General features: G+C 38.4%; 1 protein-coding gene across 1 annotated transcript in view; it reads right to left on the reverse strand.

The window, feature by feature from the left end:
• Positions 1 to 27,398, reverse strand: part of TRHDE (thyrotropin releasing hormone degrading enzyme) — a 234,995-nt gene that overhangs the window by 114,003 nt on the left and 93,594 nt on the right. Inside the window, exons 4-6 of the mRNA XM_009931561.2 lie at positions 22,601 to 22,755; positions 16,685 to 16,798; positions 3,528 to 3,665 (exon numbers count right to left, since the gene is read on the reverse strand). Coding sequence (XP_009929863.2) covers positions 3,528 to 3,665; positions 16,685 to 16,798; positions 22,601 to 22,755 — 407 coding nt within the window. The remainder of the gene's footprint in view (positions 1 to 3,527; positions 3,666 to 16,684; positions 16,799 to 22,600; positions 22,756 to 27,398) is intronic.

The following is a 27,398-nucleotide window of genomic DNA, read 5'->3' on the forward strand; positions in this document are numbered from 1 at the left end:
GAAAACATTACCCTCAACAGCTTAAGTGGAAAAAAATTGTGTGCTGCAGGGCTGTAGTACCTGTTCCACTCTGCTCATGGGATTACCTGAATATCATTCTTCAGGGGTTTATGTCATGAGATTTCTTAACATGTGCAATCACCGAGGACAAGCACATGAAAAACAAAACTATATTCAGCTCTGAGACATTTAAATACCACAGATTCAATGGTCAGCTCTGAAGCATATAGAAAGAGGCATATCTTTAAAATGACAACTGAGTGTTGAGTAGAGATGGGCACTCTAATGGTGTCTAATTGATTTATGCCATATTGACAACAGTAAAGACAATGAAATGACAATGACATTCTATGACTGTCATTTCACTGAACAAAAATTAGATGGCAGAAAGTTTCATTATTTCAGTATCATGCAGAAAGTTGTGAAGAGAGAAAAGAGATCACATGGACAATCCAAGGTCCCAGGGAGCACAATGTGGAAATTTTAAAAAAAAAATTAAAAGAGAATGAAAAAAGAAACCCATACCAAAAATGTAGGGAAAAGATACTGCACATTGTGATAAACTGTTTAAAAGCTAACATACCATTTAAGACAGTAGAAAAGTCCTCACTGGTGTTCCTGATCCAAAGTTTACCAGAGTCAACAGAAAAAACTCCTAAGAACTGAATACCTGACAGCAATTTAAAAAATAAGTCAGCAAACAACCAAAAAGCCATCCCAGAAACACCAGCAACAACATCCCTCCAGCAGGGCTCATTGTGTAAGGAGGGTTTTGAGGCATCTGAAAATCATACAATCATAGAATCATTTAGGTTGGAGGAGACCGCCAAGATCTTTGAGTCCAAGCATAAACCTAACACTGTCATTTCCACCACTAAATCATGTCCCTAAGCTCTGCCTCTATACGCCTTTTAAATACCCCCAGGGATGGTACCTCAACCACTTCCCTGGGCAGCCTGTTCCAATGCTTTACAACACTTTCAGTGAAGAAATTTTTGCTAATATCCAATTTGAACCCACCCTTGTGCAACCTGAGGCCATTTACTCTTGTCTCCTTGCCTGTTACTTGGGAGAACAGACCAACACCCACCTCACTGCAACCTCCTCCCAGGTAGCTGTAGAGAGCAATAAGGTCTTCTCTTAGCCTCCTCTTGTCCAGGCTAAACAATCCCAGTTCCCTCAGCCACTCCTCACAAGACTTGTTCTCTAGACCCTTCACCAGTCTTGTTGCTCTTCTTTGGACATGCTCCAGCAACTCGATGTCTGAGCACATGCCTGATCAGGTAAAAGCTTTCACTATAATTTTACAGTTTGGATTTTATTGACATACCATTCATCACATTATTTATACTGGCATACCCTAGAGAGCTAGAAGGATACGCAAATGGTCTAGCTATACAATAAATGAGCTTTTTGCCCTAGTTGATTTTAAGTGCAGGCTATGTATGCATGCATACAAGGTTGCGTAGGAATGAAACAATATAAGATCTACAACATGTTAAATTTGCTCTAATTTATCCTCAGAAGAAACAGTGTCAGGTGCTTGGAGGAAGACACAGGAACAGTGAAAAGAGCAGTTATGAAGTCCATCGGGCAAGTTTCTTCCTATTAGATACTGCTTGTATCTAATACAAAGGATGAATGGTTACAGAGAATAGCAGACAGGCATATTATCAGACAGGAAAATAAAGACTTCATGGGTGAAATAGGGAGTCTTTTAACTTCCTCAGCTAAGAAGCTGTTTAAGTAAATTCTTCCACTGACATTCCTCAAGGTGGTTTGCTAGATTTGGTAACTGGGTTCAAAATGTACAGGATCAGGCCCTGCTACGAACACTTTCAGTATCATCTAGGGTTCGGGAGAGTTAGCCATCAGAGATGCTAAGTGGAGACGCTGCCATACCCACTGGGCATGGCCACTGTCACAGTGAAAAAGGAACCTTTAAATGGATAGATACAACATAGAGATCATACTCTAATTGGCACAGAAAACAGTGGTCCTATTAGCCTGCATAAAATAGCTAACAGTACACAGATGAGTCCTACTGTCCTGCTTGTCATTTCAATGTAAATAAAAATTAGTGTTCATAAGATGAAAAGATAAGTGTCAAGTATTACAGTTTACCTTGTGATATTACTATTAACATATTAGTTAGAAAAAATAATTAGCTTGAAATATTAAGATACTGATGTGAGATAAGCCTCTGAATCTACCGAGGTTCAGCTATCACCAGCAAACATATGACTGAAACATTTAAACAATGAGAATACTTCAGTATGCTAAAAGCTGCAGGCTATTATAGCTTAATTGACCAAGAGTAATGTTTTCAAAGCCAGCTAAGGGATTTTTGAAAATGTTACTTGGGCTCTTGAGCAACTACAGCATTTTAAAATATTTTCCTAAGTATTTTGTGTTTGCGTATTGCATCCTATACCTATCACAGGGACATATACACACACACACTCTCACTCATCCATCCTTAAAGGCATAAATCCTTTCACAGAAGAGCATCAAGTTGAAGTTATTGCTGACCAGGAATAACTGATGACTATAAGAGAGGATACACTTCTCTTTTAGCCCAGAACGAGCACTAAATAAACTAGATGCTCCGTAGGCAAGTCAATTGTATGCTGCTGCTGTCTTGTTACAGCCTGATGTTAGACAGCTAATGATGCAGAAGAAAGATTATCAAATGCAAAGATGATACTCAAAAGACTCTTGTAAGTGAATCATCAGCAGACAGCTCCAGTACAACCTTCATAGCAGAAGGCGGCAGGCAGCAGCCTCTGCGTCACACGTCAAGCGTGTTTGGTCATGATATTAAGGCACAGTATTGCATATCATACCATGTAGCAGAGAATAACCACGTGGTATGATGCAAACCACCAGCTTTCAGGCCATATGCTAACAGCAAGCCCAGGAAAAGGTGGAAGTGTGCAGCCCTGTCACTCCTGCACAGAAGCTGGTCAGTCCCAAAGCTGGCCAAAAAGCTTTCTACTCATCGAAATACAATTCGAAATTGCTGGAATTTAGTACATATCCCTTCATCACCCCACAAGGCAGTTCCTCCACTCTCATTTATCAGAAATGACCTCAGAGTTTTCACTAGCTGACAGAAAAACGCTCACGCATAGGAAAAAACAGAAAAAACATTACATTTAACTTTAGTACTTGACAAGTTTTCTAGAGAGTTTCAACAGGACAAAACCTACGCAGCCTTCTGCTTTTTAAAGCATCTAACATAATTCGGACACTGTCACAAAATAAACAGTAATTAAAAACCTCAAATCTTCTTGCTAAATTCTGACAGCCTCCCAAGTTTATTTATAACATTTAATAACACTCGATGTGTTGGATGTAATTGGCTAAAATCACTGTAGTATATTCCACAAAAATTAAGTTTTCCACCCAGTAATCACTGTGGTGTACGTATTTTTATAATGATATTTGTTTTACAGATGGAATATGATCTTCTAATAGCTACTGAAGTATCTATATATGACACAGATACATTTAATTAGTCTCACCTTTTTATAGGCGATCCAGTCAAACACCCTGTCAATGTCTGTGGCTTGCTGCACCTCCTGGGATACTGGATGTGAACTGGCCAAACCATCCAGCAACATCACTTCATGTAGGACATCTGTCAGAAATCTCTGCTTTTCCTGAAATACAGCATATACAGTAACATCACAGACAAACACACATTTACAACAATACAGAAATGATGCACAGTTGTCAGAGGCAGCCTCTATATGACTGCTGACCAAAATCAGACTTTTGGGCTTGAATGTAAGCCACCACGACCTCTTACAGTCTTGAACATGTATACAGCATGGACAGGAACTAATTCTAGAACCAGGGACCTCTCTGACTTGAGATCTTTTGCTGCAATGAAAGTTGATTGAAATTACACTAAAGACTAATGCATTAATCAAAATTTATCTGTCGGTGCACACTGCAATTCTGATTACAATTATTCACTCACAGTTATGAGGAGTGGGGAGAGAGGAGCGATAGCATAGTCTTCAACCACAAAAATCTATGGATGCTACAAATCATAGAGCTCGTTGCATATACAGGTATGAAAACTTTTGACAGAGATGGGTAAATACAATTATTACTGCTTTATTTAGTGAGGTTTAAGTCATTTGGCTCTTGATGCCAAGTTGACACGGCAGGTCAACATGGGACAGGACAATGAACAGAGCCCACAACAGAGTCACAGCTGATGCCGGCGTTCTCTTTCATAATTCTGGTATAGAAATCCTTTCTCCTCAAGAGCTTGTGTGCTCTACAAACTTTGTAACTTCCACCTGAAGGAAACCATTATTATCTCTCTTTACAAGCAGGATGATAGCTGCACGCAAAGTTAAATGGCATAGTCAAAGTCACAGATGCATGTGCAAACCCAAACAATATCCAACATACTAATTTGTTTCTACATTCTCTATAAATACAGATTGCAGAGGTATGTCAAAAATGCTGCATATTTACTCTGGCAACATTAATTAAATATGCTTGTATACTCTACAAACTGTGCTGCACTCACTTTTACAGTGCAACTAGATGGGACTTCTTCAGCTGAGAAATTACATGCCTTAAAACCTCCTCATATTGCATTCATATAGATATGTCTAATCCAAAAGACTGTGTCAGGAAAGAAGAGTTTCATTTACTTGTTTTTTCAAGTCACAAATAAATGCAAAGAGTGAATTAAAAAACATGGAAATGACATATCTCAAACTTTATCTAAATTATAACAGTTCCTGAATTAATGTCAGCTTAGTGCCATAGTATAAAGAAACTCTAGCGAATGTTGCATTTTTTTCAGAAGCCATCTTGATGTCCACAGATAAAATAACCACACAATTACATATTAAATTCTATGTTCAATTTCTTGGGTGGCAAGGTTTTGGTATCAATGTGTTAATTTAAATTATATTTATAAGACAGCAGAAAAGCTGTTCCAGTGCTGATCCATCTGGAAATGAACTTTCAAGTTGAAATTCATTAGAGCACAAGAAATGTACCTTAAGCTCATATACATTCAGGCACTTAAAAACACGGGATGCAGGAAAGTCAATTACCCAACACACTCTTAGTGTTCTCAGCTGGCTGCATGAGGTAAGGTTTGTGAAGGGAAAAGTAATGTCTTGTTTGTATTATTGTTCTTTTCCAAATTTTCTCAGGCATACGCAGTTAGTAACTGCCCTTTATTTACAGGGGGAAAAAAAAAAGGTCTATGGAAACAATTACTATGACAGTCCTGCTCAGGGGAAAACTGCTGAGGTGTAAAGGATTGTAGATGCTTTGATTACATCTCACTCATTCTCTGTTAGTCAGGAACAGAGACCCAGTTTCATCAGAAGTATGATATGCAACATGTACAGGTATGAACACACACAGGTTCAGACCCATCTCCAAATTCAAGTCTGGATATCACAACTGACTAACAGTTTTGGGAATGGATTGTTACTATTTAGAATTAACTCATTAAAAGGACCCTTGTTAATCACGAATTAATACTTTAAATACAGAACCTGGAACCAAGAAAATCAGCATGTAGGAAACATAACGTGAAGCTACAAGAAGAATACAAAAGAAATAAAAAGGACAGGCTACACTTTGGTTCTCCGTTTCTTTCTTAGGTTATCTCCAGAAGGGCAGAAAAGGAGCATTTTAAATTCATGATCACTCATTCAAGTTACCATAGCTGAAAAGTCTTCCTTGAAATTTATGGCAGACTGTTAGACTGGGATACAGCTGGAATAGCTACTATGCCTCCAAACACATAAACCCGCATTTTAGTCAGAATTAAGAAGGCTTTTGACCTATGAAGCTAAATTTGTTGAATTAAAAGGATTTCAAAAATATTCCCACCTTTTCCCTTCAGCACACAGCCTTTGAGAGCAGATTTCAAAAGGAGACTCAAACAAAATTCCAGTGAGACGGAGAGAGCAAGACAGGAGTTTGCTGGTTGACAAGGGCCTGCAGCTTGAAGAGGCAACAGGGAACAGAAATGCAGAAAGAAACTAAAACTACCTTAATTATGTTGAAGAAACACTACCTCAGCTATTAAAACCCTATCAGCACACAAGGAGGAAAAGGCCAACATATGTGACCAAACTGCTTATACTCATGGAAGAGGAGCTTTCTGCTCCCTAGTTACTTTACCCTATGCAGTGTGGTGGAACTGATCTGTTTTAACATGATACCTACACGACAAAAGAAACACCTAGTACAGAAATTGTGAAGAAAATCAATGTTGGAATGCATTTAATGAGGCTGGCGAGCTGTCAACACGGTAGGTGAAGGTTTGCAGTTAGACACAAAACAATGACAAAATGTTGTTCAGGATGACCCTCCTCCGAGGGAGCTCAGCTGCAAGAGCAAAGCCAAAGACTGCAACCTGCCTGTAAGGAAAAGAGGGCTTCAGGTGAGTCTTGAGGCTTTGCTTGGAAAGTGTCGGTAGCTGCACGGAAGTGCAAGGCTGCGTGGTGCTAACGCAGGGCCAGGGCTCTGAGCAAGTGGTGGTATGACAGCAGCTGAAGCCTAGTCTGAAACAAGCACAGAGGTGCTTCCACTCAAATTTGTGACTTTCTTTAAAGGCAAGCAGGAAGCCCCTCCGCTCCTTATCTTTCTACTGCCCACTTGGAATCCCGTCTCCATCTCCTCTCCTCAGAGCCTTCCCTGAACTGTGGATAGTCAATTTCTGGAAGACCAGACCTGTGTTGAGACAAGACATTCCAATTATTTCTGGTTGCTTTCCCTCTTACTCTTGAGCATGCTTCCAGGCGCAGGGACTGAAGTGCTGTTATGAGACAAACAAGGCTTTCAAAGACCTATATTTTCAGATTATTTCCCAAATATCTGTGGTCATCAGATTCAAGTACTTGTCTCTTCATAGCAATGACTTCTTTAATCCTCACGAACAAGACATTCTCTGTTTGGTACAAGATTGTCCCAAAAGACTTATCCCTTCTCTGTGCTCTCCTCTCCTTAGCTAATCATTGTGAAAATTCAAATTTCACTGCTTTGGGTAAAAGCAGCACAAACAATACAGCTAACAGGGTCAGAAACATTCCATCTATAGCAATTCCTCCAAATTATGGAAAGAATCTGGAGATTTTTAAATGTGGATCTGTAGTGTAAATCATCCCATAGCAAAAAGAATCAGGACTAAAAAAACTGGTTAACCACAAGAAAGCTTTCTGGTTCTGGTTTGTTTCCACCTTGTTCTAAGGGGGAAGGTTTATGGAAAGGATGTGGTCATTCTTTGTGTATTAATGTCCAACAGGATGCCCATCATTCAACTAGTCTACTTCCTAATGGAAGGAAAACAATTGTGAAATAACTTTTTTTGGCAGAAAAGGCTGTACCTTCAAGAGCCACTAAAAATCTATTGTGCATAAGAGGATAGCAATGATGTAAAGGAAAGGGGTTGCTGCTGGTGCTTTTACAATATCATATTAATGCAGAATGTAAGAGTACAAGCTAGCATGACAATAACGTAAAACTTAAAAGTCACATAAAAATAATTTCTAAAAATTAATATGAAATACCAGGGAGAAGAATTAAAATGAAAAAAATGGAAAACATCCAAGAGTGGAACAAAAGGATTAGCACAATGAAAGCAAAAACTGATAATTAGTACGCAGAAGAGATCAAAGGTCTCAATATTAAAGGCATCGCCTTTGTTCCGGGACAGCCATTCAAACAGTTCATGGACTACGAAATCTACATGAATAAAGCTTAACATTGGTGTGCAAATCTGCAAACGATTTTTCTGACAAACTTGCTGGAAATATCTTCTCCAAAATATAGAGCTTTGCCAGCCATCATGAATAGAAAGGAGATAAGTGATCTCTCATGCCTGACAAAACAAGCATTTGCAAAACATAATACTGAGGTTTACAGGGAAAAGGCATCCTAGGAAAAAAGAAATAGGGTCAAATTTTGAAAGCAATCAAAGAACACTAGCATATGCAATATCAGAAGTTCAGTTCTAATATAATCTGTTTCAGGGTGAACTATCACAGAATCACAGAATCACAGAATAGTAGGGGTTGGAAGGGACCTCTGTGGGTCATCTAGTCCAATCCCCCTGCCGTAGCAGGGTCACCTACAGTAGGCTGCACAGGATCTTGTCCAGGCAGGTCTTGAATATCTCCAGAGAAGGAGACTCCACAACCTCCCTGGGCAGCCTGTTCCAGTGCTCCGTCACCCTCAGAGGGAAGAAGTTCTTCCTCATGTTCAGACGGAACTTCCTGTGCCTCAGTTTGTGCCCATTGCCCCTTGTCCAGTCACTGGGCACCACTGAAAAGAGCTTGGCCCCATCCTCCTGACACCCACCCTTCAGATATTTGTAGGCATTTATAAGGTCCCCTCGCAGCCTTCTCTTCTTCAGGCTGAACAAGCCCAGTTCCCTCAACCTCTCCTCGTAGTGGAGATGCTCCAGTCCCCTCACCATCCTTGTAGCCCTCCGCTGGACTCTCTCCAGTAGCTCTTCATCCTTCTTGACCTGGGGAGCCCAGAACTGGACACAGTACTCCAGATGAGGCCTCACCAGGGCAGTGTAGAGGGGAAGGAGAACCTCCCTTGTCCTGCTGGCCACACTCTTCTTGATGCACCCCAGGATGCCATTGGCTTTCTTGGCAGCCAGGGCACACTGCTGGCTCATGGTTAACCTGTCGTCCACCAGGACACCCAGGTCCCTCTCCGCAGAGCTGCTCTCCAGCAGGTCCACCCCAAGCCTGTACTGGTGCATGAGGTTGTTCCTCCCCAGGTGAAGGACCCTGCACTTGCCCTTGTTGAACCTCATCAGGTTCCTCTCTGCCCAGCTTTCCAGCCTATCCAGGTCACGCTGAATGGCAGCACAGCCTTCTGGTGTATCTACCACTCCTCCCAGTTTGGTGTCGTCAGCAAACTTGCTGAGGGTACATTCTAACTCTTCATCCAGGTCGTTGATGAAGAAGTTAAACAAGACTGGGCCCAGTACTGACCCCTGAGGGACACCACTTGTCACCAGCCTCCAACTAGACTCAGCGCCGCTGATGACAACCCTCTGAGTTCTGCCATTCAGCCAGTTCTCTATCCACTTCACCGACCACTCATCCAGCCCACACTTCCTCAGCTTCCCTAGGAGCTATAGAGGAATATAATCTATGAGGAAACTTAAGGTTCAATAAAAAACCTTAAGGCCAGAAAAGATCCACCGGGGGACAAAAGCAAGTTCTCTCTGTCTATATGCTTATAAATACTAAGCTGCCATAGTGCAAGAAGTCTCCTGAGTACTTGCAAATGAAAGCAACATTTCTCTTTCTCTCTTCCCAACAGTAACTTTTTGTAAATAACTCGAGCAGCTTACACACTGCTTTTTTTTTCATTCATATCTCTGCATGTGTGCTTCAATTATATGCATAGTTTGTTTAAGTAGGCCTGCAACACCTTCTGCATTTATCACCTGTGAATATGTCTGGGTTCCATGTTTACCTTCATAACTCTCTTTCCTGCATTTGCAGTCAAAGTTCTTGCAAAATTTCTGCCCCTGTGCTTAAGAAATTTTCACACTGGCTCACAATTTTTGTTGTTATAAAGCAACAGACATGTTCTAGGAGCTCACAGTTCAGAAAGACCAATAGCTTCGAGTATCAGGAAAGGAACTCAAGATGTATTTTCTTTTCAACGAAGTGCCAAAGCAGATATTCATGACCACCTGCTTAAGTTGCCAAGCAGATGGGTAGCTGATTTGGAGTCTTCATGCAATTTCATCAGCTACTTCAACTGCTGCTTCCTCTCACCACTCTGTTTTTCAGGTATAGCTTTGATTTGGTTTTACACCAGGTTCATTACGCCACATGTAGGCCTACAGAATGGGAGGAACGCAGTACAAAAAAGGGAACATTACAAAAGGAAATAACACATAGTGACCATCAGCACTGCAAAAAAAAAAAAAAAAAAGGCCAGTTTCACGCTCGAAGAACATGTTTTGTTACCTTGTATGTAGTTGCCTTCACAGAATTAGAGTCACTAGCCAAATGAATGAACACAGATCCACAGTGTCCTCCTGCATTTGTCTCCAGAGCATTTTAAAATGTTAGGCAACAAAGTATGAAGTTTATCCTCTAATTCAGACACCACAGGTGGAATCTGTAGAGGAAATTCACCTTACTTCAAGAAACAGTAAATACTATTTAAATGAAAAGTGGCTTTGAGATGTGGTTGGTCAACTTCCAGCAACAACTGCCAGAGGTCACCATCAATGAGGATATTTTTCAGGTAGTCTAACATTTGCCAGATGGATTTTACATGCCTAGACTCTGTATCAGCCTGAAAGTGATGAGATTCAGTAAGCTGAGTCCTGAAGGAACCAAAGATGTTTTGCAGGCACACCAAAAATTACTTATCAGCTTGTGCTCCTAGTAACTGCCCACTGCCCAGAATTTTAGTAAACAGTGGCATCACATTCAGGACAGCTGAAAATTTGCAAAGAACGTGTTTCAGTAATAATGCCCTCAAACACGCAGCTACTGCTTTGACACTGAACTTACCATATCAACTACACTTCCTGATCAAGTGCGTATTCTCATTTCAGCAGGGCTACCCTGCAGTGAGTCCTTGTCTTAAGGCAAAAGTTGCCATAAAGTTTCTTTCTCATTTTTACTGAAGACAAAGTAGTTTCTAATTCATAATTATGTGAAATTCAGCCAGTTGACTGAAGTTTCTTTCTGAAACCAAAGCTTCCTCTAAACTCCGAACTCAGGAGATTTGAACTCAGATGACTCAAAAGCTCTCATAATAATATCATTTTAACTGCTTTCTCAAGATGATCAGATAATGACATGAAGCAAGAAGAGACAGTGACATTCTCCAAACCTGTATTCAGTCTCTTGAACATATGTTTCACCTATATTCAATCTCTTGAAAATATGTTTCATCTAAACATTGATATTCTTTTATGTCTGATCTCTAAATGTTAAGAGTTATCTACTCAAAGTTAACAATTCCATATATTAATCCACCGTGCCAGAGCATAAAAAAAGAAACTGTGTTAAGGAAGGCCATGTGGAGATGGAAATTTGTTTTCTTAGTTACCAGCTAAATTTAGTATAAGGATTTCTAAACTGTTGCACTTAAAAAGGGCTAGTAATTAGCAACCAGAAGATCTTGCAGCTTACCTTTCTGTATCTCTTTTTTCCTGCCAAAGTCAATTATACATGAGATTCTAGTTAATTTTACTTTGAAAGCTTCCCTCATAGTTGACTTAAAACAGAAATCATAAAGGACTGACTTCACTGAGCAGTTACTTGTAGAAAAGACACTCCATGTGGTATTAATTAAAGGCTTACTTTATAGCAGCATGGGGAGCCTTTAACCAAAAAAGAAGAGATGAAAGTAGTTTTAAAAAATGAGAGGCTGAATCTCTCTCAGTGCTGAGCCAGCGTGATATTTATGCTGGGTTAGAAGGATCAAGCAGGCTACAGCTCCGGTCTGAAATGCCAAAATAATAATGAAATAAATCAAAAAGGTCCACGTCATAAGTCTATTTCAAAACTTATAATGATTTTCTGGGTTTTCTATGAGTCAAACAATGCCTAAAAAAACTTTACAGGTGGAGACAAATACTTTAGGAGGCAATCTCAGTCAAAGCACATTAAAGATATGCATGCGTCCAATGGCCATATTTACTTTTATTATTTCAATACAGTCAATAAGAAAGACAGGCAACTAAGCCATTTATCAAGAATTTGGGCAGCATGTTGCATGATGTTCAAAGTGCTTAAAGAAACGAAGTTCAGTTAAATGGTTTCCTGGTAACTGTTTTAGGCACAGGTAATTTCTTGCAGCATGTATTTTCAAAAGAGAAATGTTGATATGCAACCTTATGATTATTTTCAGCTGCCTGTAGTAACAGCAGGATCATCTATACTGTGGAACCTCATGGTATGAAGGAAGCATGGTTCGCTTTAAGAAAGATGAAAGATGCCCTGCCATGTAGACACAAAGTTTTACTCCAAATACTTTAATCACAATTGTTTAATACTAAGAAAATTTCTGGCAAATATGATCATCCTTAATTATAAAAGCAGTAAGCCCACAAGAAAGTGGGAGATCTTGTCCCAGAGCTTCAATGGACAGAGAAGGCAGAGGATTCAAAGCTATCACTAATGTACTACACCTTGACTCAGCCAATAAAGTTGTCACCAAAGCTAACTTTTATATAATAAAGAAAAGGGAGAAGGCAGCTGTGCTCTGTGAAATGCTTTCTCAGCATCAAGCTGGGTACTGACCGCTGAAGTATTTGACATTTGTTTGATGGATGAAAGGGAAAATTACATGCCAGTAATTCCTGCTGTCATAGTCCTCAAAACCTACCCCAATACCAGAGACATTCAAGGACAAACATGATGGTCCCTTCTACCAGAAAATACGGAGGCAAAAGATCAGTCAATAAATTCCTGGATCTGTAAGCCTCAATTGAATTCCTTTCTTTACAAAGCCACACACAAAGAACTCCAGGATAATGAGAGAAACAAGCAGAGAGGAAGATGGAATACATAGTTGCAAACGGGCCTCTGAAGGGAGAAAGATGGGCAGGGTAGATGAAAAAAGACACAGCTATGAAGTGGAAATTACCAGCATGTAGTTTTCTGCTGTAATTTTCTCTTTTCTCTGATCCCAAAACTAGCAGAGGCACCTTGCAACAGAGGTGAGATTACCTTGTCGTATCAGTTGTAAGATCTTACCGCTCAAGAACTCACATCCAGCTGCTGTTGCTTTTTGATGGTATGAAGACACAACCAAACAGTTCTACAGTAAGCCTATCATACAGAAACCTCATCTTTTTCTAAGTCAAGAAACAGCAACAGCTAGGGAATTCACATGCAGATGACTACTCTGAGCACACATGATCAAGCAAAATTCTCTGATCTCTGGGGGGAACAGTCTGCAGAGCCAGCTTTCTTTTTAAAACCATCCTGACAACACACCAACAATTGTTCAAACTTCCAAGACCTTGAAGTATAAGATTTAATAATAAGAATTTGAGACATTTCAGAATACGAATTTCAAAAAGCTCTTAATCTGGGGATATGCAAGACAAGAGGCTGAAATGGGAAGAATGGTGAAATCATTTCCATGGCAAATGCCTAGTGACTGTGGTGTAGTAGGAACGTATTTCCTGCAAAATCAAAGATAACTTCACCTTCAAAAGGTAAAAAGTAACATGCAGGGACTTATTTTTTAGCTAAGGGAAGGAAAACAGTATTTCTAGCTTTCATTTGAACTAACTTAAATTTACAAAGGATCTTAAGACCAGTGGTGGAACCATGAAGGATCTCAGCACAGAAAGCTCACCTTCCTGTTTTAAAACCAGCAAAACTTTGTCCACTTCCTCAGGAGAGTTCTGAGGTGTCATATATTAGCTGCAACGGATAATGGACACCTCCACCAGAATGACTCTGTTCTTTCTGTTCTTCACTCAAAATTTTAATGCATCCAGGGCATAAGGATGGCACAGAGTGTAATAGGGACTGAACGTCCTTTCTCATTAAGATTATGTAAGCCTGATGAAGTATGTAAACATCTTCTGGACAAGACAGGAAATTCTAGACCTGCTGGAAGGCTCTGTAAAGTGTTACAGCTCCATGGCAGTTTGGTCAATACTGTTATCCACCAATCTTTCCTGTGGTACAAGAAGAGCTTATAAAATAATTGAAGAAAAACTGATAAATACAAGAACCTTAGAGGACGTAGAAATGTTAAAGCAAGCTAAAGAACCTAGAGCAGAAGAAAAAGCCAGAAAACAGTTTTCAGATAAAATGCATGGTGTTCTGCTTTGTACAGAACTCAGTACTTTTGGTTTAAGTTATAATGGTGTGAACATGTCGAATGGATAGATCTCCTCAAGAGTCTCAGGTTCAGCCATACCACATCTGTGAATGCCATATAAGATGGACACTGCAAAAATGCTCAGCTCTGCTAAAAGAGAACCATCTTCAGACAAGCAGCAGCAAAACTTTTGAGGCTTATGGAGCTTTAACTGTGAAAGCTTATGTGCCTGTAGCCTACAAGCATCCAACAAGTTAGGAAAGAAGCTGTGGATAGATCCAATTGATTCAGATTATCCATATTGCCCAAACTGTATTTCCAGACAAAAGCTCTTTTTCAGGAATTGACTACCAGTCTTCTGCTTCTACACTTACCCAAAAGAAAATGTGACAAAAAATCTTTAATAAGCTGAAAATAAGCTGAATTTGAGATTTTAGTCCATGCACTTTTTGAGGAAATTTTCAAGGGTAACATTTCAGAACTACAACAGAAAAAAGTGAACTGTCTAACATTCCCATTTCTTTAGAAAGAAAGAGGATTTTGGCATGTTACTTCTTGTTTTCCTGATGCAAAGAGCTGTGGTATCACACACCATAACATCTTTTATTTTTATTTCACAGGTATGAATTACTGCTGACAAAACACCACCCAGAATGCTGGAATATTGCTCTGTTTAACCATCATTACAGAAAACAAGGTTTGTAGTTCTTGTTTTTGCAAGTGATTCATGAAGCTTGTACTTTATCCTTCACTTTCGAAAAAAAAAAAAAAAGTTGTTTGGAACAGTATTTCTTTTTATAAATGCTCACTTTTTATTTTTTCAAGTTTACAAATGTCAGTATGATCTAAACAGCAAATGCGCTTTATACCAATAACAAAAAAACCCAGCAAGCCAAATTCTAGTAACTGTAACTTTTGCTTCTTCTTCCCGCAATCTTTGTAATAAGGCTGAAATGTCACAGTATTGATTCCTACACCAGTCTGCAAAAGAATGCAGCCTGGTTAAATGTTTAACTCACCACGTGTTCCATCTTGCCACCAATTTTCTGATTATTTAAATATGTCGGTATGGTAATTTATATATCAAAGGCCAATGGTATCCAAAGTCTTATGAAGAGTTTATGTCTACCTTCTTTTTAATTTAAGGAAAAACTTGACAGATTAGTATTTTTTCAGGCACAGCAATATTACTGTAGTTAATTCTAATTTATGCAGCACATGTCTGATTTCCCAGTTTAACTGCCGTACCTTGTTCAATCCATTTGTTTTGCCTGTATTCTGCTAAGATGCCCGAATTTCACATGATGGGCATGTCATTTGCATAACAGTGAGCAATATATTTATTCCACAGAAATCTCACGCAAATATTCTATATTCCAAACGACTTCTAAAGCAAAATTTTTCTGGATTTGTTAAACTGATTATGTGAAGACAAATGACTGATGATTTGAAGACAAAATACAGTGTATAAACGTTGTCATCTATGACATTTCACTATGCTAAAAGCATAAAGGCCTGCCAGATTTCATTGCATTCATAATCAGAATGATTACATTGTAATTCAGGATGTGTTTTTCATAAAGATGCAGAGAATGAGTTTTAATACAACCAAAGCCACGTAAACCCAACAAGCCTACCTATGTAAGACAGATGTCAGTTCAGATAAAGATTTATTTTCCTTTTCATAATGCAATTATAAACCAAAATTGACACCTGAAAGAAAAAATTAAAATACTCCAAAGACTGCAAACGTCACAAGAAGCATACTTAAAGCTAGAGTACCTGTATACAATAATTTTAAAGAACTAGCTTTAACTTGTAATTATAGCATCTTCCTTTCGTGGCACAGAAAAATTAACAGGATAAGAATACTCAATAAATCGCCAAGAAATGAGTAAAAACATTTCAGAAGTTAATGTGCAAGAGTTCAAGCAAAACATTCAAGCTACAACAAATTTCTGTCAGGCAATCTGTATTTATAACAAATATTTTGCCACACAATTAAACATGTGTAAACACAAGAGGATAGTGAAGAGAAAAATTTCTCCAAAGGGCAATAAAATCTATATAGCAAGCTTCAACATGGTCTCACACACAACTTCCTTGTCCTGAGGTCTCGCTCATATCTCTCATTTTTCTTGTAAGCATAATATTTCTAGACTACAGCAGTTGATACAAACTGGGACCTGACTAGATATGATCTGATATGACAGAAAGACTCCAAAGGAATGTTCCAGCACAGCCTTCCCAGTTCGCCCTCAAGAGAGCTCCAGTGTTTGCACACCAGTTCACAAAGCATGTCCAACTGTGTACAGCTGGAAATCATACTGAAACCTAGATTCTCAATTCATTTAACTGACGTTAACTTAGTATGTACTGCTAGATGGCAAATAATAGCAGGAAGATAAAAAGGGTAAACTTAGAGAGAAGAGAACAGACTACTGTAAGAAAAAATATGCTCAGTTTTACAGTATGTTTTAGCCAAATATATCTATCCAATTTATGTTTGTTTGTGGATAAAATTCAATATTCTGCATATTTTCAAAAATGGTCCATGTTAAATCATAACTGCTTTAATCCAAAATGTTTCTGAACAAAGAGACAGCAGTTATTTTAACGTTGGGTTATGATAGACATGACCTTATTTCTTTTGTAATAAACTGCAGATTACACTTTTGGAATGCTGTCAAATTATTTCACAGCTACTGATGTTGCTTCATTGGACATCTGATACTTGCATGCACCATTTGGTATTTTTCAGCCATTCCTGTCTATAACAAAAGCAGGAGTATAACAGCAGAGCAACTTTTCTGTAGAGTCTTCGAATTACCAAAAAAAACACCTGACTTACCATGTTCCATCCTGGGTAGAGGTAGTCTGTCCCAACAAATTCAAAATAGTGAGCAAAACCTTCTTTCAACCACACATCCTCCCACCAAACTGGAGTCACAAGGTCACCAAACCACTGCAAAGAAAGATCAAATAAACAGCCTTTAAGAAACCATGTTTTCATACTTCTCATTTATACAGAACACATTCTTCACAAGCTTTAGTAAAAACAATAGTATGCACCACTCACTGAAACTGCAGGACACATGCAGCCTTCACGAACAGCAACCAGAGGCAGAGGGTATCTAACGTGGCACATGCCACCTATGTTTATCCACAGGAACCCTACCCGAGCTGACTGCCTTTCCCATTTCCCCCAGGTCGCTCTTGAATTTCCCCACTGACTTCAGTCTAATTTAGAAAGAAGGACAGAGATCTCAAAAGATAATTAAACTCTTACAAGAGTACATCAGATCAGCGGCTGTAAAGAGAAGGATTTAAAGTGAGGGAAGGCAGGAACATAGCCATTAGATACTCTGCTCAGTAGCAGTCAACAGCCACAAATCTGCCACTGTATGGGACATGAGGGTGTCAGAGGGATTTTAGACAGAGCTGGGATGCTCATTGGAAGAGGAATGAGAACAAAAATTCAAGGGAAACCAGGCATCATCAATTATTCTGCTGATGGATGTCCCTGTTTAAGTGATTGTAATGGCCCTATGCAACCTGGATCATTGTAACACCAGTGGTAAGAGCAGAAACACATACACTACTAGGAAAACTCATTTCATACTCTCTGTACCATCTTTTTTGCCAAACAAATTCCAAAACTTCATTTCAGTAAAATTCTCTGCCAGTTTTTTTCTTAATGTATTTAGAAATGACATTAATTCATAATCAACAGAGATAATTTTGAGCTTTCATGGAGCTGTAAGCTCTGAAAATACACAGAAAGGGAGCAGCAAATAAGCATTCCAGAGGGAAAGAATCATTTCAGAGCAGAGAATCTGCTGCTGACACTGTAATAGGAGTGGGGAATGAATGAAAGAGGAGTTGGCCAGTAAGCAGTTTGCTTTCACGACGGTTGGCTTATTTGAAGCCTTTGTCTGGGACCTGAATGAAAGGTCTCGCTTCTGTGCACGTCTTTATGGAGTGAGAATTGTGCCAAGGTAGGATCAATGCTGTGATGAGTATCCATAGTGAAGTGAACACAGGGGCTCCTACGAACAGACTACAGAAACTGAGATTACCAGATTGCCACAAAATGTACAGTAAATAGGATTTGCACGAAATAATGAAGTTAAACATGACAATGAATGTCACTGACAACCAACTTAAGAATTCACGGAGAAAAGATGAGGTTGACAAAAGTCATATTCACTTACTAAGTGAAACCAAACTTAATGGACACTCAGTGATCATAATCTCATTGAAGGTTATCGATACTCTAACTCTCTACAGAACCAATAGAGATAGATCCTGATCTTAAGAACATTTAACTGAAAAGACAAAGAAATACTCAAAATGCATTCATATAGATAATGCACTTTTCACAATTTGAAATGTTAGAGCAGCATACCACCAGAGGAGAATAAAAGCTGTATTTACACTAGAATAGGTTGATTAAATGATTTCTGATGACAAACAGACTAAACACAATTGTGCAGAGTTTATTTCTTGAATTACAAGAGGACTGATGAACAAATATGAAATCAGTAACAGTCATGGTATGCTGTGACTATTCAGAGAGAGATCTAAAAAAATAAAGATTGCAAAGTTCATAATACCTCCTCCTGTAACTCAAAATATGATGTCACAAAAGGAAACTTCTTATACTCCTTTGTGAGTTTTCCAGGTTTTTTGATGATACAATTAATATTATTTATTTAATTATCCACTTAAAGGAAGAAATATTTTACAGGCATTAAAACAGCATATGATATCAATATGAAAATATACAGAATTTGCTTAAGTAGTCTTGAATACTATCGAGATAGTTATGAACGCCAGAAACCGAGCAGTCCCAGAGACTGCAATACTTAAGTCAAATTTTCCAGCAGAAAAGTGCTATTATCTTCCTAGGTGTTACATGTCTGAAAGTAAAACATTCAGTAAAGCACTTCATTCATTTAATTGTTTATTTATTTATTTGTGTATTTGACTATAGGCACTATTTGTATGGAGTGAAGATCATTACTTCTTTTCTTTTTGGAAAAAAAAAATGAATTGAAATGTACTGATTACATAAATATCTTGTCTCCTTCAGGTATTACGTTCAGCCTGACATGTAGAAGGCACTTATTTTATAGACACACTGAAAGGACACTCTTTCCCATATGCTTTCTTTACAAATTATTTAAAAAACATTGATTTAGAAATTTTTTTATTTTCCTTCTGCTTTTATGGCTCTAACTCAACACCAAGTTTTGTGCTTAGGTGGGAAAACTATCACAAAAAATCACGGTGTCTAAATTCAAATGACTCTTTCTTCAAAGTCTGTAGGTGGGACTGATCTGTGATATGCAAATAAAACTGACTGCTACCTTAATAGAATTATTTTAATAAATCATGGTAATTATTTCCAAGTATCAACATAAGCTGGTAGAAACATGTGTGTTTTGACCAACACCTCATTTGTGGTTTGAGGCCTGTAGGAGAAGCTTTTATGCCACAACATTCCTTCTTCCAATTATTAATTTTTTTAATTAAATACATTAAATGTTCTAAGAGAACACTCACGCTGAAATATCAAGCACTAGCAACCTACAAAATTACTAAACTAAAGCTACCCATGTAATTTGAATGTGTCCCTCCTAAAACATGTACCTAAAATACATATCTGGTCAAGCATTACAAAATCACCCGTGAAGAAATTGGGTATAAAATTCTTTCTTACACATTTTTTACCTGTATTTTGACAACCACAGAATTTCTTTGTACTTCTGCAAGGCTGTCTGTCATTTTCTATCTGTCCTGAACACTGTGCTCAAGCATTAATACCCAGAAGGTTTAGGAATTCCTATTTTAAACAGTCATATCTAAAGGTAACTATCCCAATTCTCAATATTCATCTCATTTTTCTAATCTTGTGAACATTATCCAAGCAACTGCTGTGTTACTTGAAGTAACAAGAGTCTCATACAGGACAGTTTGCTACACACTCAGATATGTTCTGTAAGTCTTAAAGTCATGAGTTTAAAATCAGGGGAAACAGGACAATGACACAATTCTTCAAAAAAGGAAAAAAATGTATTTTGGGAGAATGTAATTTAGGAGAGGTACGTTTCCTGTTACCTGAAATTTAAAAAAAATCCATACATAAAAAGTAAAACTGGAGATGTGGATTCTACTTTTGGCTCTGCAAGAAGTGATTTTGGTTAATCTCTGTTATTATATGTGTAAAAATGAATGAAGGGGAGGAATATTCATGCCACCTCAGGCTAGCAGGTGAGATGACGCACTGCAAAAGAGGATGAAAAACGCAGTGAATTATTAGTGAAATTATTAGTGAATAATCACAGAATCACAGAATGGTACGGGTAGGAAGGGACCTCTGTGGGTCATCTAGTCCAACCCCCCCGTCGAAGCAGGGTCGCCTACAGCAGGCTGCACAGGACCTTGTCCAGGCAGGTCTTGAATATCTCCAGAGAAGGAGATTCCACAACCTCCCTGGGCAGCCTGTTCCAGTGCTCCGTCACTCTCAGAGGGAAGAAGTTCTTCCTCATGTTCAGACGGAACTTCCTGTGCCTCAGTTTGTGCCCATTGCCCCTTGTCCTGTCGCTGGGCACCACTGAAAAGAGTTTGGCCCCATCCTCTTGACACCCACCCTTAAGATATTTATAAGCATTTATAAGGTCCCCTCTCAACCTTCTCTTCTTCAGGCTAAACAATCCCAGATCCCTCAGAATAATGCAGTGAACAATTAAATAGCAGAGGTAAGAGATCCTAGACCTAACCTGGTCTCAGTTCAGTACATTTTCAGCTAAGCTAGTATTGTTTACAGTTCCTGCTCTATGCTATCCACAGATAAAGTTACCTTGAGGGGCTTCTGAGTATGGCAAGATAAAAGCAGAAAAAAATGGCTAAATAAAGACAACAATGTGATGGAGGTGCTAAACAGTGTTTTGTGGCTTGTATTTTTGGAGTTTTTCTCCCTTTAAACTTTATTTGCAGATGAACAATCCATATTCTCTGTGGCTCAATTCTGCATCTAAAAAGTAGAAATAATATTTCTTCCACCTGAATATACACTATCTTGTGTAGTTATCCAGTGAAGCAGCTGAGCAGGGACTTGTTCTGCGTGGTACTAAAACAGAAACAGCAGCAACATGAATGGAGGAAGATACTTTTACTTAAGTGAACAGCACTGGAAGTAATATCAACACAGACAGCAAGTAAACCTTCTCATTTGCAATTTTAAGGTCACTTAAAAGCACTCTATGACCACATTGCTACTCTAAAATAAATTAAAATATGGTTTCACGCACTTCATGATCCTCTGATATTCCCAGAACAATGTAAAAAGGCTTCAGTTTCAATGAGAATCAAATCAACAAACTTGGCAAGTTACTGATGTGATAATTGCCCACATCTGAAGTATAAATTGCTTTGGAAGCAGTTAAAATTATTAAAGCAGTGCAAAGAATAACTGGAAGTAATGGAATTACTTCAGAAAAAGGAAGACTTAAGCTGAATGCTGGGAAAAAGTTATTGACCGTCAGATTTAATCTAACGGTTTTAAGGGAAGCAGCGTAACCCTGTAGTCAGGAGCACTGAACCCAGCACTACAAAACGCACCTCATGGTAGAGTCTAATACTAACAAGAGCCAGGATTTGATGACCTAATATGTGTTTTCCACACCTGATTCCTAAGGCACTGTAATTTTTATAGCTGAAGAGTGTGCTGCTCTATTGTACTGCACAATAAAGAGCATACAACAAAATCAGATGATTGTATTGAGAACAAACCAGCAACAACTTTCAATAAAAATTTCATGTTGTAGTTGAGAACTTCATATTCATCGACAGATTTGATGTGAAACATGAATATGAACCAAACATTATTATTTCCAGGTTCATCTACCAGAACTGCATTACAAAGGCTCTTTTTTATATGGTAGTTTTTATTGCAGAAACTGTTAAGAATTTGCATTGCCTTTCAAAGAATACTGTGTAAAGTCACAGATGTAAGCCATGCTGATTACACAGTAGGATTTCATTTGTTTTAACCTGAAGGCTACGATTATGCCTCTTACGAACGCAAGAAAGGGTTTCCTGCCCCGGTAGCAAATTTCTTCAATAACGTTTGCATTCAACTCAATATCACTAAACACTCATAATGTGTTTAGTTTTAGAGAAGAAGATAGAAGAAATACAAAATAAATTGTAATATGGGTTTATTACAAAGTTTTCTTACTGATACAAAAGTTTCTGTACACATAAAGACTCAAATATCCATCATTAGTGAACATAGGGTCTATACCAAATTCAAAGAAAATGAAAAGAAAAAGAAAATGGAAGTACATGTATATGTGATCGAAGAAGAAGATAACTACCAAATTGATTTCAGCCAAAACGTTTTTTGACATGAACATGAAACTCTGCATGAATCTGTTATAGTTCTGTAATAAACCATTTTCTGGAGTCACCATCGTGTTTAGTTTACACACCAACACCACACTCACACACGAACATACAGAATACAATAGTACAGAAGATAGGGAAGCTGTTCATTGCTACTAATTTTCTCTTCTATCCCCATTTTGAGTCTTCCCAGTTTCAGCATTGTAGTGATGTGTCTTACAGCTCGTCATATTATTTGGACTCGTTACAATAAAAGTTGCAACTGTCTATGTGAACAACACAAATTCATTCTCAGTTTTGAAAAGGAATGCATGGTTTCTGAAATTAATATGAAATATCTGAACACCTTTAATACCTGATGACATAGCTCATGTACAATGACCATGGTGACATCCAGTAGGTATGATATAGAAGAAATGCTTGGATCTAGCAGAATCCTTTGCTCCACAAAAACACTCAGTCCCCAGTTCTCCATAGCAGCATATGGATGCTTAGGCACAGCTAACAGATCTAGAAACAGAAAAAAATATATGTTAACTCCTTGTGGGAGCTACTATGCTGAAAAGCCAGTGTAAGTAAGGCCATAAGTGATCACTAAAAGCATTTTAAATAACATACGCATAAAACCTAAAACTTAATTTTCAGCTCTAGTAATGTTATTCAGGAAACATTAATAAAATATTCTTTTTTTATCTTATGCCACTATCTGTTCATGCATGATTACCATGTTATTGCTGTAACACAGTACTTAGTATTTCTAATTGAAGTCTTCTATACAGAATACAGCTTATTTACAATACCCTGTTGATTTACTTCTGGGTTTGATACTGCTTCGCATATTTTCCTGTACCATATCAATGTAGTAACATAGACTTTTACCACAAGTCTTTTTTATCTTTTCATTAAAGTGACTCCTTTATGAACATCTTACACATCAAACTGTATGTAAAGACTGACATTAAGGGGAGCACTGAAGAAATATTGTTTATAACAACCAGAAAGATGGCAAACTGCTCAGAATCAGCAGTTCTTACAAAAGAAGGCATCTTTCAGTGTGCACTATGGCTAACACGCATCCTCTGAGAACCGGACTGCTGACAGCCACCTCTCAGGCTGGAACAATGGTGCCATGCACGACTTCAGGAGTATTACTTCGGTTTTGTATTCAGTAAGTGACAAAGTTTCAGGAAGAAGATGGGAAGGGGAATTTCTCTCAGTGGCATGAGGTTGAACAAGACAGTATTACAATGTCTACCCATGTGTTAGAAAAATCTTACTGCAGAAGACTGAGAAGGACTAAAATTGACTGTCAGCATGGAATAAATCTAAAATTAGAGTAAATTGACACAGGGAGTAAATCAATACACTATGTTGCTCCCTGGCAAAAATATCTGAAAGAGCCCAGAAACAGTTTGCATGTCTACAAGAAGCCTAGTGCAATTTGTGTAAAACTCAGCCAGAATTTTGGAAGCTACATTGTCACATCAGCATGGTGCTCCCTCCAGCCAAACTAATTAGCCTGGCTTCTTAATTAATTAGCCTGGCTGTCACACTGCTCTCATTTGGCTGTATTGCTTCTGGTTCCAAAGCTAGTTCATTCACAGTTAACACAAGTATATCTAGGTGGTACTTCCCTGGGTGGGATGAAAGGTCTCCGGGTTGACTTCTAACCTGAAGAACAATCCCGACCTGCTTATTCTAAATAATACTCTAAATTGTATCACAGCACAGACACGTCTCCTAAGTTTGCCTGTTTTGGCTTGCTGATACGTGTGGTAGAATTGGCTTGGAGAACAACCTGACAGCAGGAGCTCTACTTCAGGATTCACAGTAAGTTGCCACTGAAATATCAAGAATGAAGAACTTGGATATATTCCAGCACTCCCAAAAAGGGTCTGCTGCAAGAAGCTTACAAATCCCAGACTTCTAGCAGAAGTACAGAGAGAGTCTAGCAGCTACTTCCAAATACAAGCAAACTGAAAATATCCAAATTGCAAACAGAGACATACTATAAATGGTAAAGAATAAATATTTTGTATAAAGGCAGACACTAGAACAAGAGCCTATTCAAAGAAAATAAAGCAAACATCCAAAACATGGTGTCCAAGATTTGACATACATTAATTACATGCCTTCCTTTTCCTCTTCAGTTGAAGCTTCAACTGTACTAATTTTTGGAATAACTTCAATTTGTTATAAATGACATGCAAAATTAAAAACTCTTGTCTGCTATACAAAAAAGGAATAAGGATTGAAAACAGAGGATACAAAGGCTACTGGGTGAAATCACTGAAGTTAATGGCAAATCTTCATTACCATTAAACAGGGATCTCTCCCATTTTCAACTCTGTAAAGAAAGCTCCAACTTACCCTACAGCAATTAAACTTTCCTCCAAAAGGCATCTTAAAGACGATGAATAAAGACTCTGTTCTTCTTTGCACCAAATAAGTTTTTAGCAATTTCCCTCAAACAAGCAAAGTGACATTGTAAGCGAACTAGCATGAAAGTAAAACCGGTTCCCTACTTATAACCAATCCTTTTGTTTCCTTTCTCCCCTTTGGGGTCGTTTATAGTTTTGGTCTTTCTTGTCAGTCATAATGGACAGATTTTGTTAGTGTCAGCCAGTAATAAACTGGAATAACTCTGTGGAACTGGGAAACTAGGGTGAAAGTGTAAAGGAAACACCTTTACAGCCCAATTATAGACCATCTTTCAGAATTTGTGTCATTGGTATTGGTCTGCTGGTTTAGACCAATACTTCATAGCACTGACATACCAATAAAACTTTCCAATCTGATGGACAGCTAACTGCCTTGCAGGTAGACAACCACAGAGGGATATTCTAAATCACTTTCATCCAACACAGCCCCATTGCTCTGCAAGCCTGGAAACTCCTCTCATGCATTGGCTAATGCTTAAAGGGCTTTTCTGAACAGACAAAACAGAACACACTAGATAACCCTGTTGGTTTCCAGCATGCTGATCGCTGCAGGTGACATGAGCATACCAATAATGCTGAATGAATTAAAAAGTGTACTACAATGTCTAAATACCCTCCTACCTTTTCCTAATGCAGGGTCTGATGCACTGTGCTTTAATGGCAGAGACTTAATCTCCAGTGACTGACAGAATGGACTCTGAACATACTCATTATCACAAAATGAGAAAACTTTTGCTTCTCATTGTCCATGTCTAAACTCTGAATGTCCAGTCTTGCTCTTAATCTGGAAATGAAAATATTCTTCAGTGGTCGGTCTTGATTCTCCATAAATTTGTACTACCTTTAAACAAAATTCCAAACACACCTCGTTTTGTGCTAAAAGACACAATAATCTATATACTTCTCTGGGGACTCATAAACATTTGATTTCAGAGGAACAATGTTTGATGTTCAAGTCTCAACACAAGAATTTGTATTTCCCTCTGTTGATCATGCCATTAGAGCACTGAGGAAAGTATCCTGTGCTCCTGGAGGTGACATCTGTTAAGGGTTTAGTGGAATTTTTAAGGAGCAAGGCACAAAAGGAGGGGCTACGATGCATGTTTTGATAGATGTATCATTCACGCATTGTACTGCTCAAAAGTGTTCTGCATTAAGTGCAAAATGTGAACTACTGAATATATAATAGCTTGTGTGCATGCTGCATCCAGCTACTCTGCACACTATTTAATTAAATTCTTTGTAAAGCACTTGTGAATGTTTGATTATGTGGATATTGCTAGGGAAATAGAAATGCATGTTATTGCTTGCAGAGAATAATATCCTCATACATCGTAAAATTGTTACTTGAGATTTCCTGATACAGCAGTGCAGAGAGTCCTGTGTACTGCTGGAATAATAGAGGGTTTCCACCCTTGGCCTTCACAGAGACTAAATTCATGATGAAGAATTAAAAACTATACAGCTAAAATAAAATCACCAGAAAAGCCATCAGGACAAAAACGTGCTGGGACTTCACACTAACATACTATACTGGTACAAGTATTCAAATACAAGGATAGCATTTGGATGTTTGTTAAATCTATTTCTGTGTGAATCTTATGAAAAACATTTCAAGTTATAAAACCTGTACATAGCTCAACACCTTCTTTTATTTTCAAACGTTTAATTAAGGCATCATAACTGTGTGAGCTTACATCAAAATATAACCATCTGACATTATTAGCAAGTATCATCACAGCGCAAAATAGAAATTAGCAATTTAACACCGAAGCTGGTGACAAAGCAAATCATCATTTGATATTTTAACTTTATGTATGAACTTAGTATTTGTGTGTTTTGAAGAAATTATACTGTTCTTCCTTTTACCCCACTCAGTTACAGTATTTTCTAAGCATCCTTAAAAACCATTAAAATCCCCAAACCACACAACCGGGAACCTCATTCTTGCTTTAAATGAGAGCAGGGTTAGTACCGAATAGGATTAAATGCAAAACAAGATCCAGCTCTCTCATGCAGAGTACCCTCACTACAAGAAAGACATTGAGGTGCTGGAGTGTGTCCAAAAAAGGGCAACGAGGCTGGTGAGGGGTCTGGAGAACAAGTCTTATGAAGAGCAGCTGAGGGAACTGGGGCTGTTAGTCTGGAGAAGAGAAGGCTGAGGGGAGACCCCACTGCTCTCTACAGCTACCTGAAATGAGGTTGTAGTGAGGCAGGTGTTGGTCTCTTCTCCCAACTAACTAGCAATACGACAAGAAGCAATGGCCTCAAGTTGCATTAGGGGAGATTTAGATTTGATATTAGGAAAAATTTCTTTACTGAAAGAGTGGTCAGACATTGGAACAGGCTGCCCAGGGAGGTGGTTGAGTCATCATCCCTGGAGGCGTTCAAAAAATGTGTAGATGTGGCACTTCAGGACATAGTTTAGTAGGCATTGGACTTCATGATCTTAGAGGTCTTTTCCAACTTATGATTCTATGATTCTGAATTAGAGGTTCCTCCCCACCTCCTTCATTATCCTACTCTTTTACAATCATCAAAGCATCATTTCCACCACTATCATTCCACTATGTTTAACCACCTCGGTTTGAAGTCTGATAGGGATACTGACGTAACAGACACACATCCTTACTATATGCATGACTGTGTGTATAGACACAGAAAGACAGATAGTCATTCACACACATGAACACATTTACTAATATTATGTAC

The sequence above is a fragment of the Opisthocomus hoazin genome, chromosome 8, assembly GCF_030867145.1.
Source record: "Opisthocomus hoazin isolate bOpiHoa1 chromosome 8, bOpiHoa1.hap1, whole genome shotgun sequence".
Classification (NCBI taxonomy): domain Eukaryota; kingdom Metazoa; phylum Chordata; class Aves; order Opisthocomiformes; family Opisthocomidae; genus Opisthocomus; species Opisthocomus hoazin.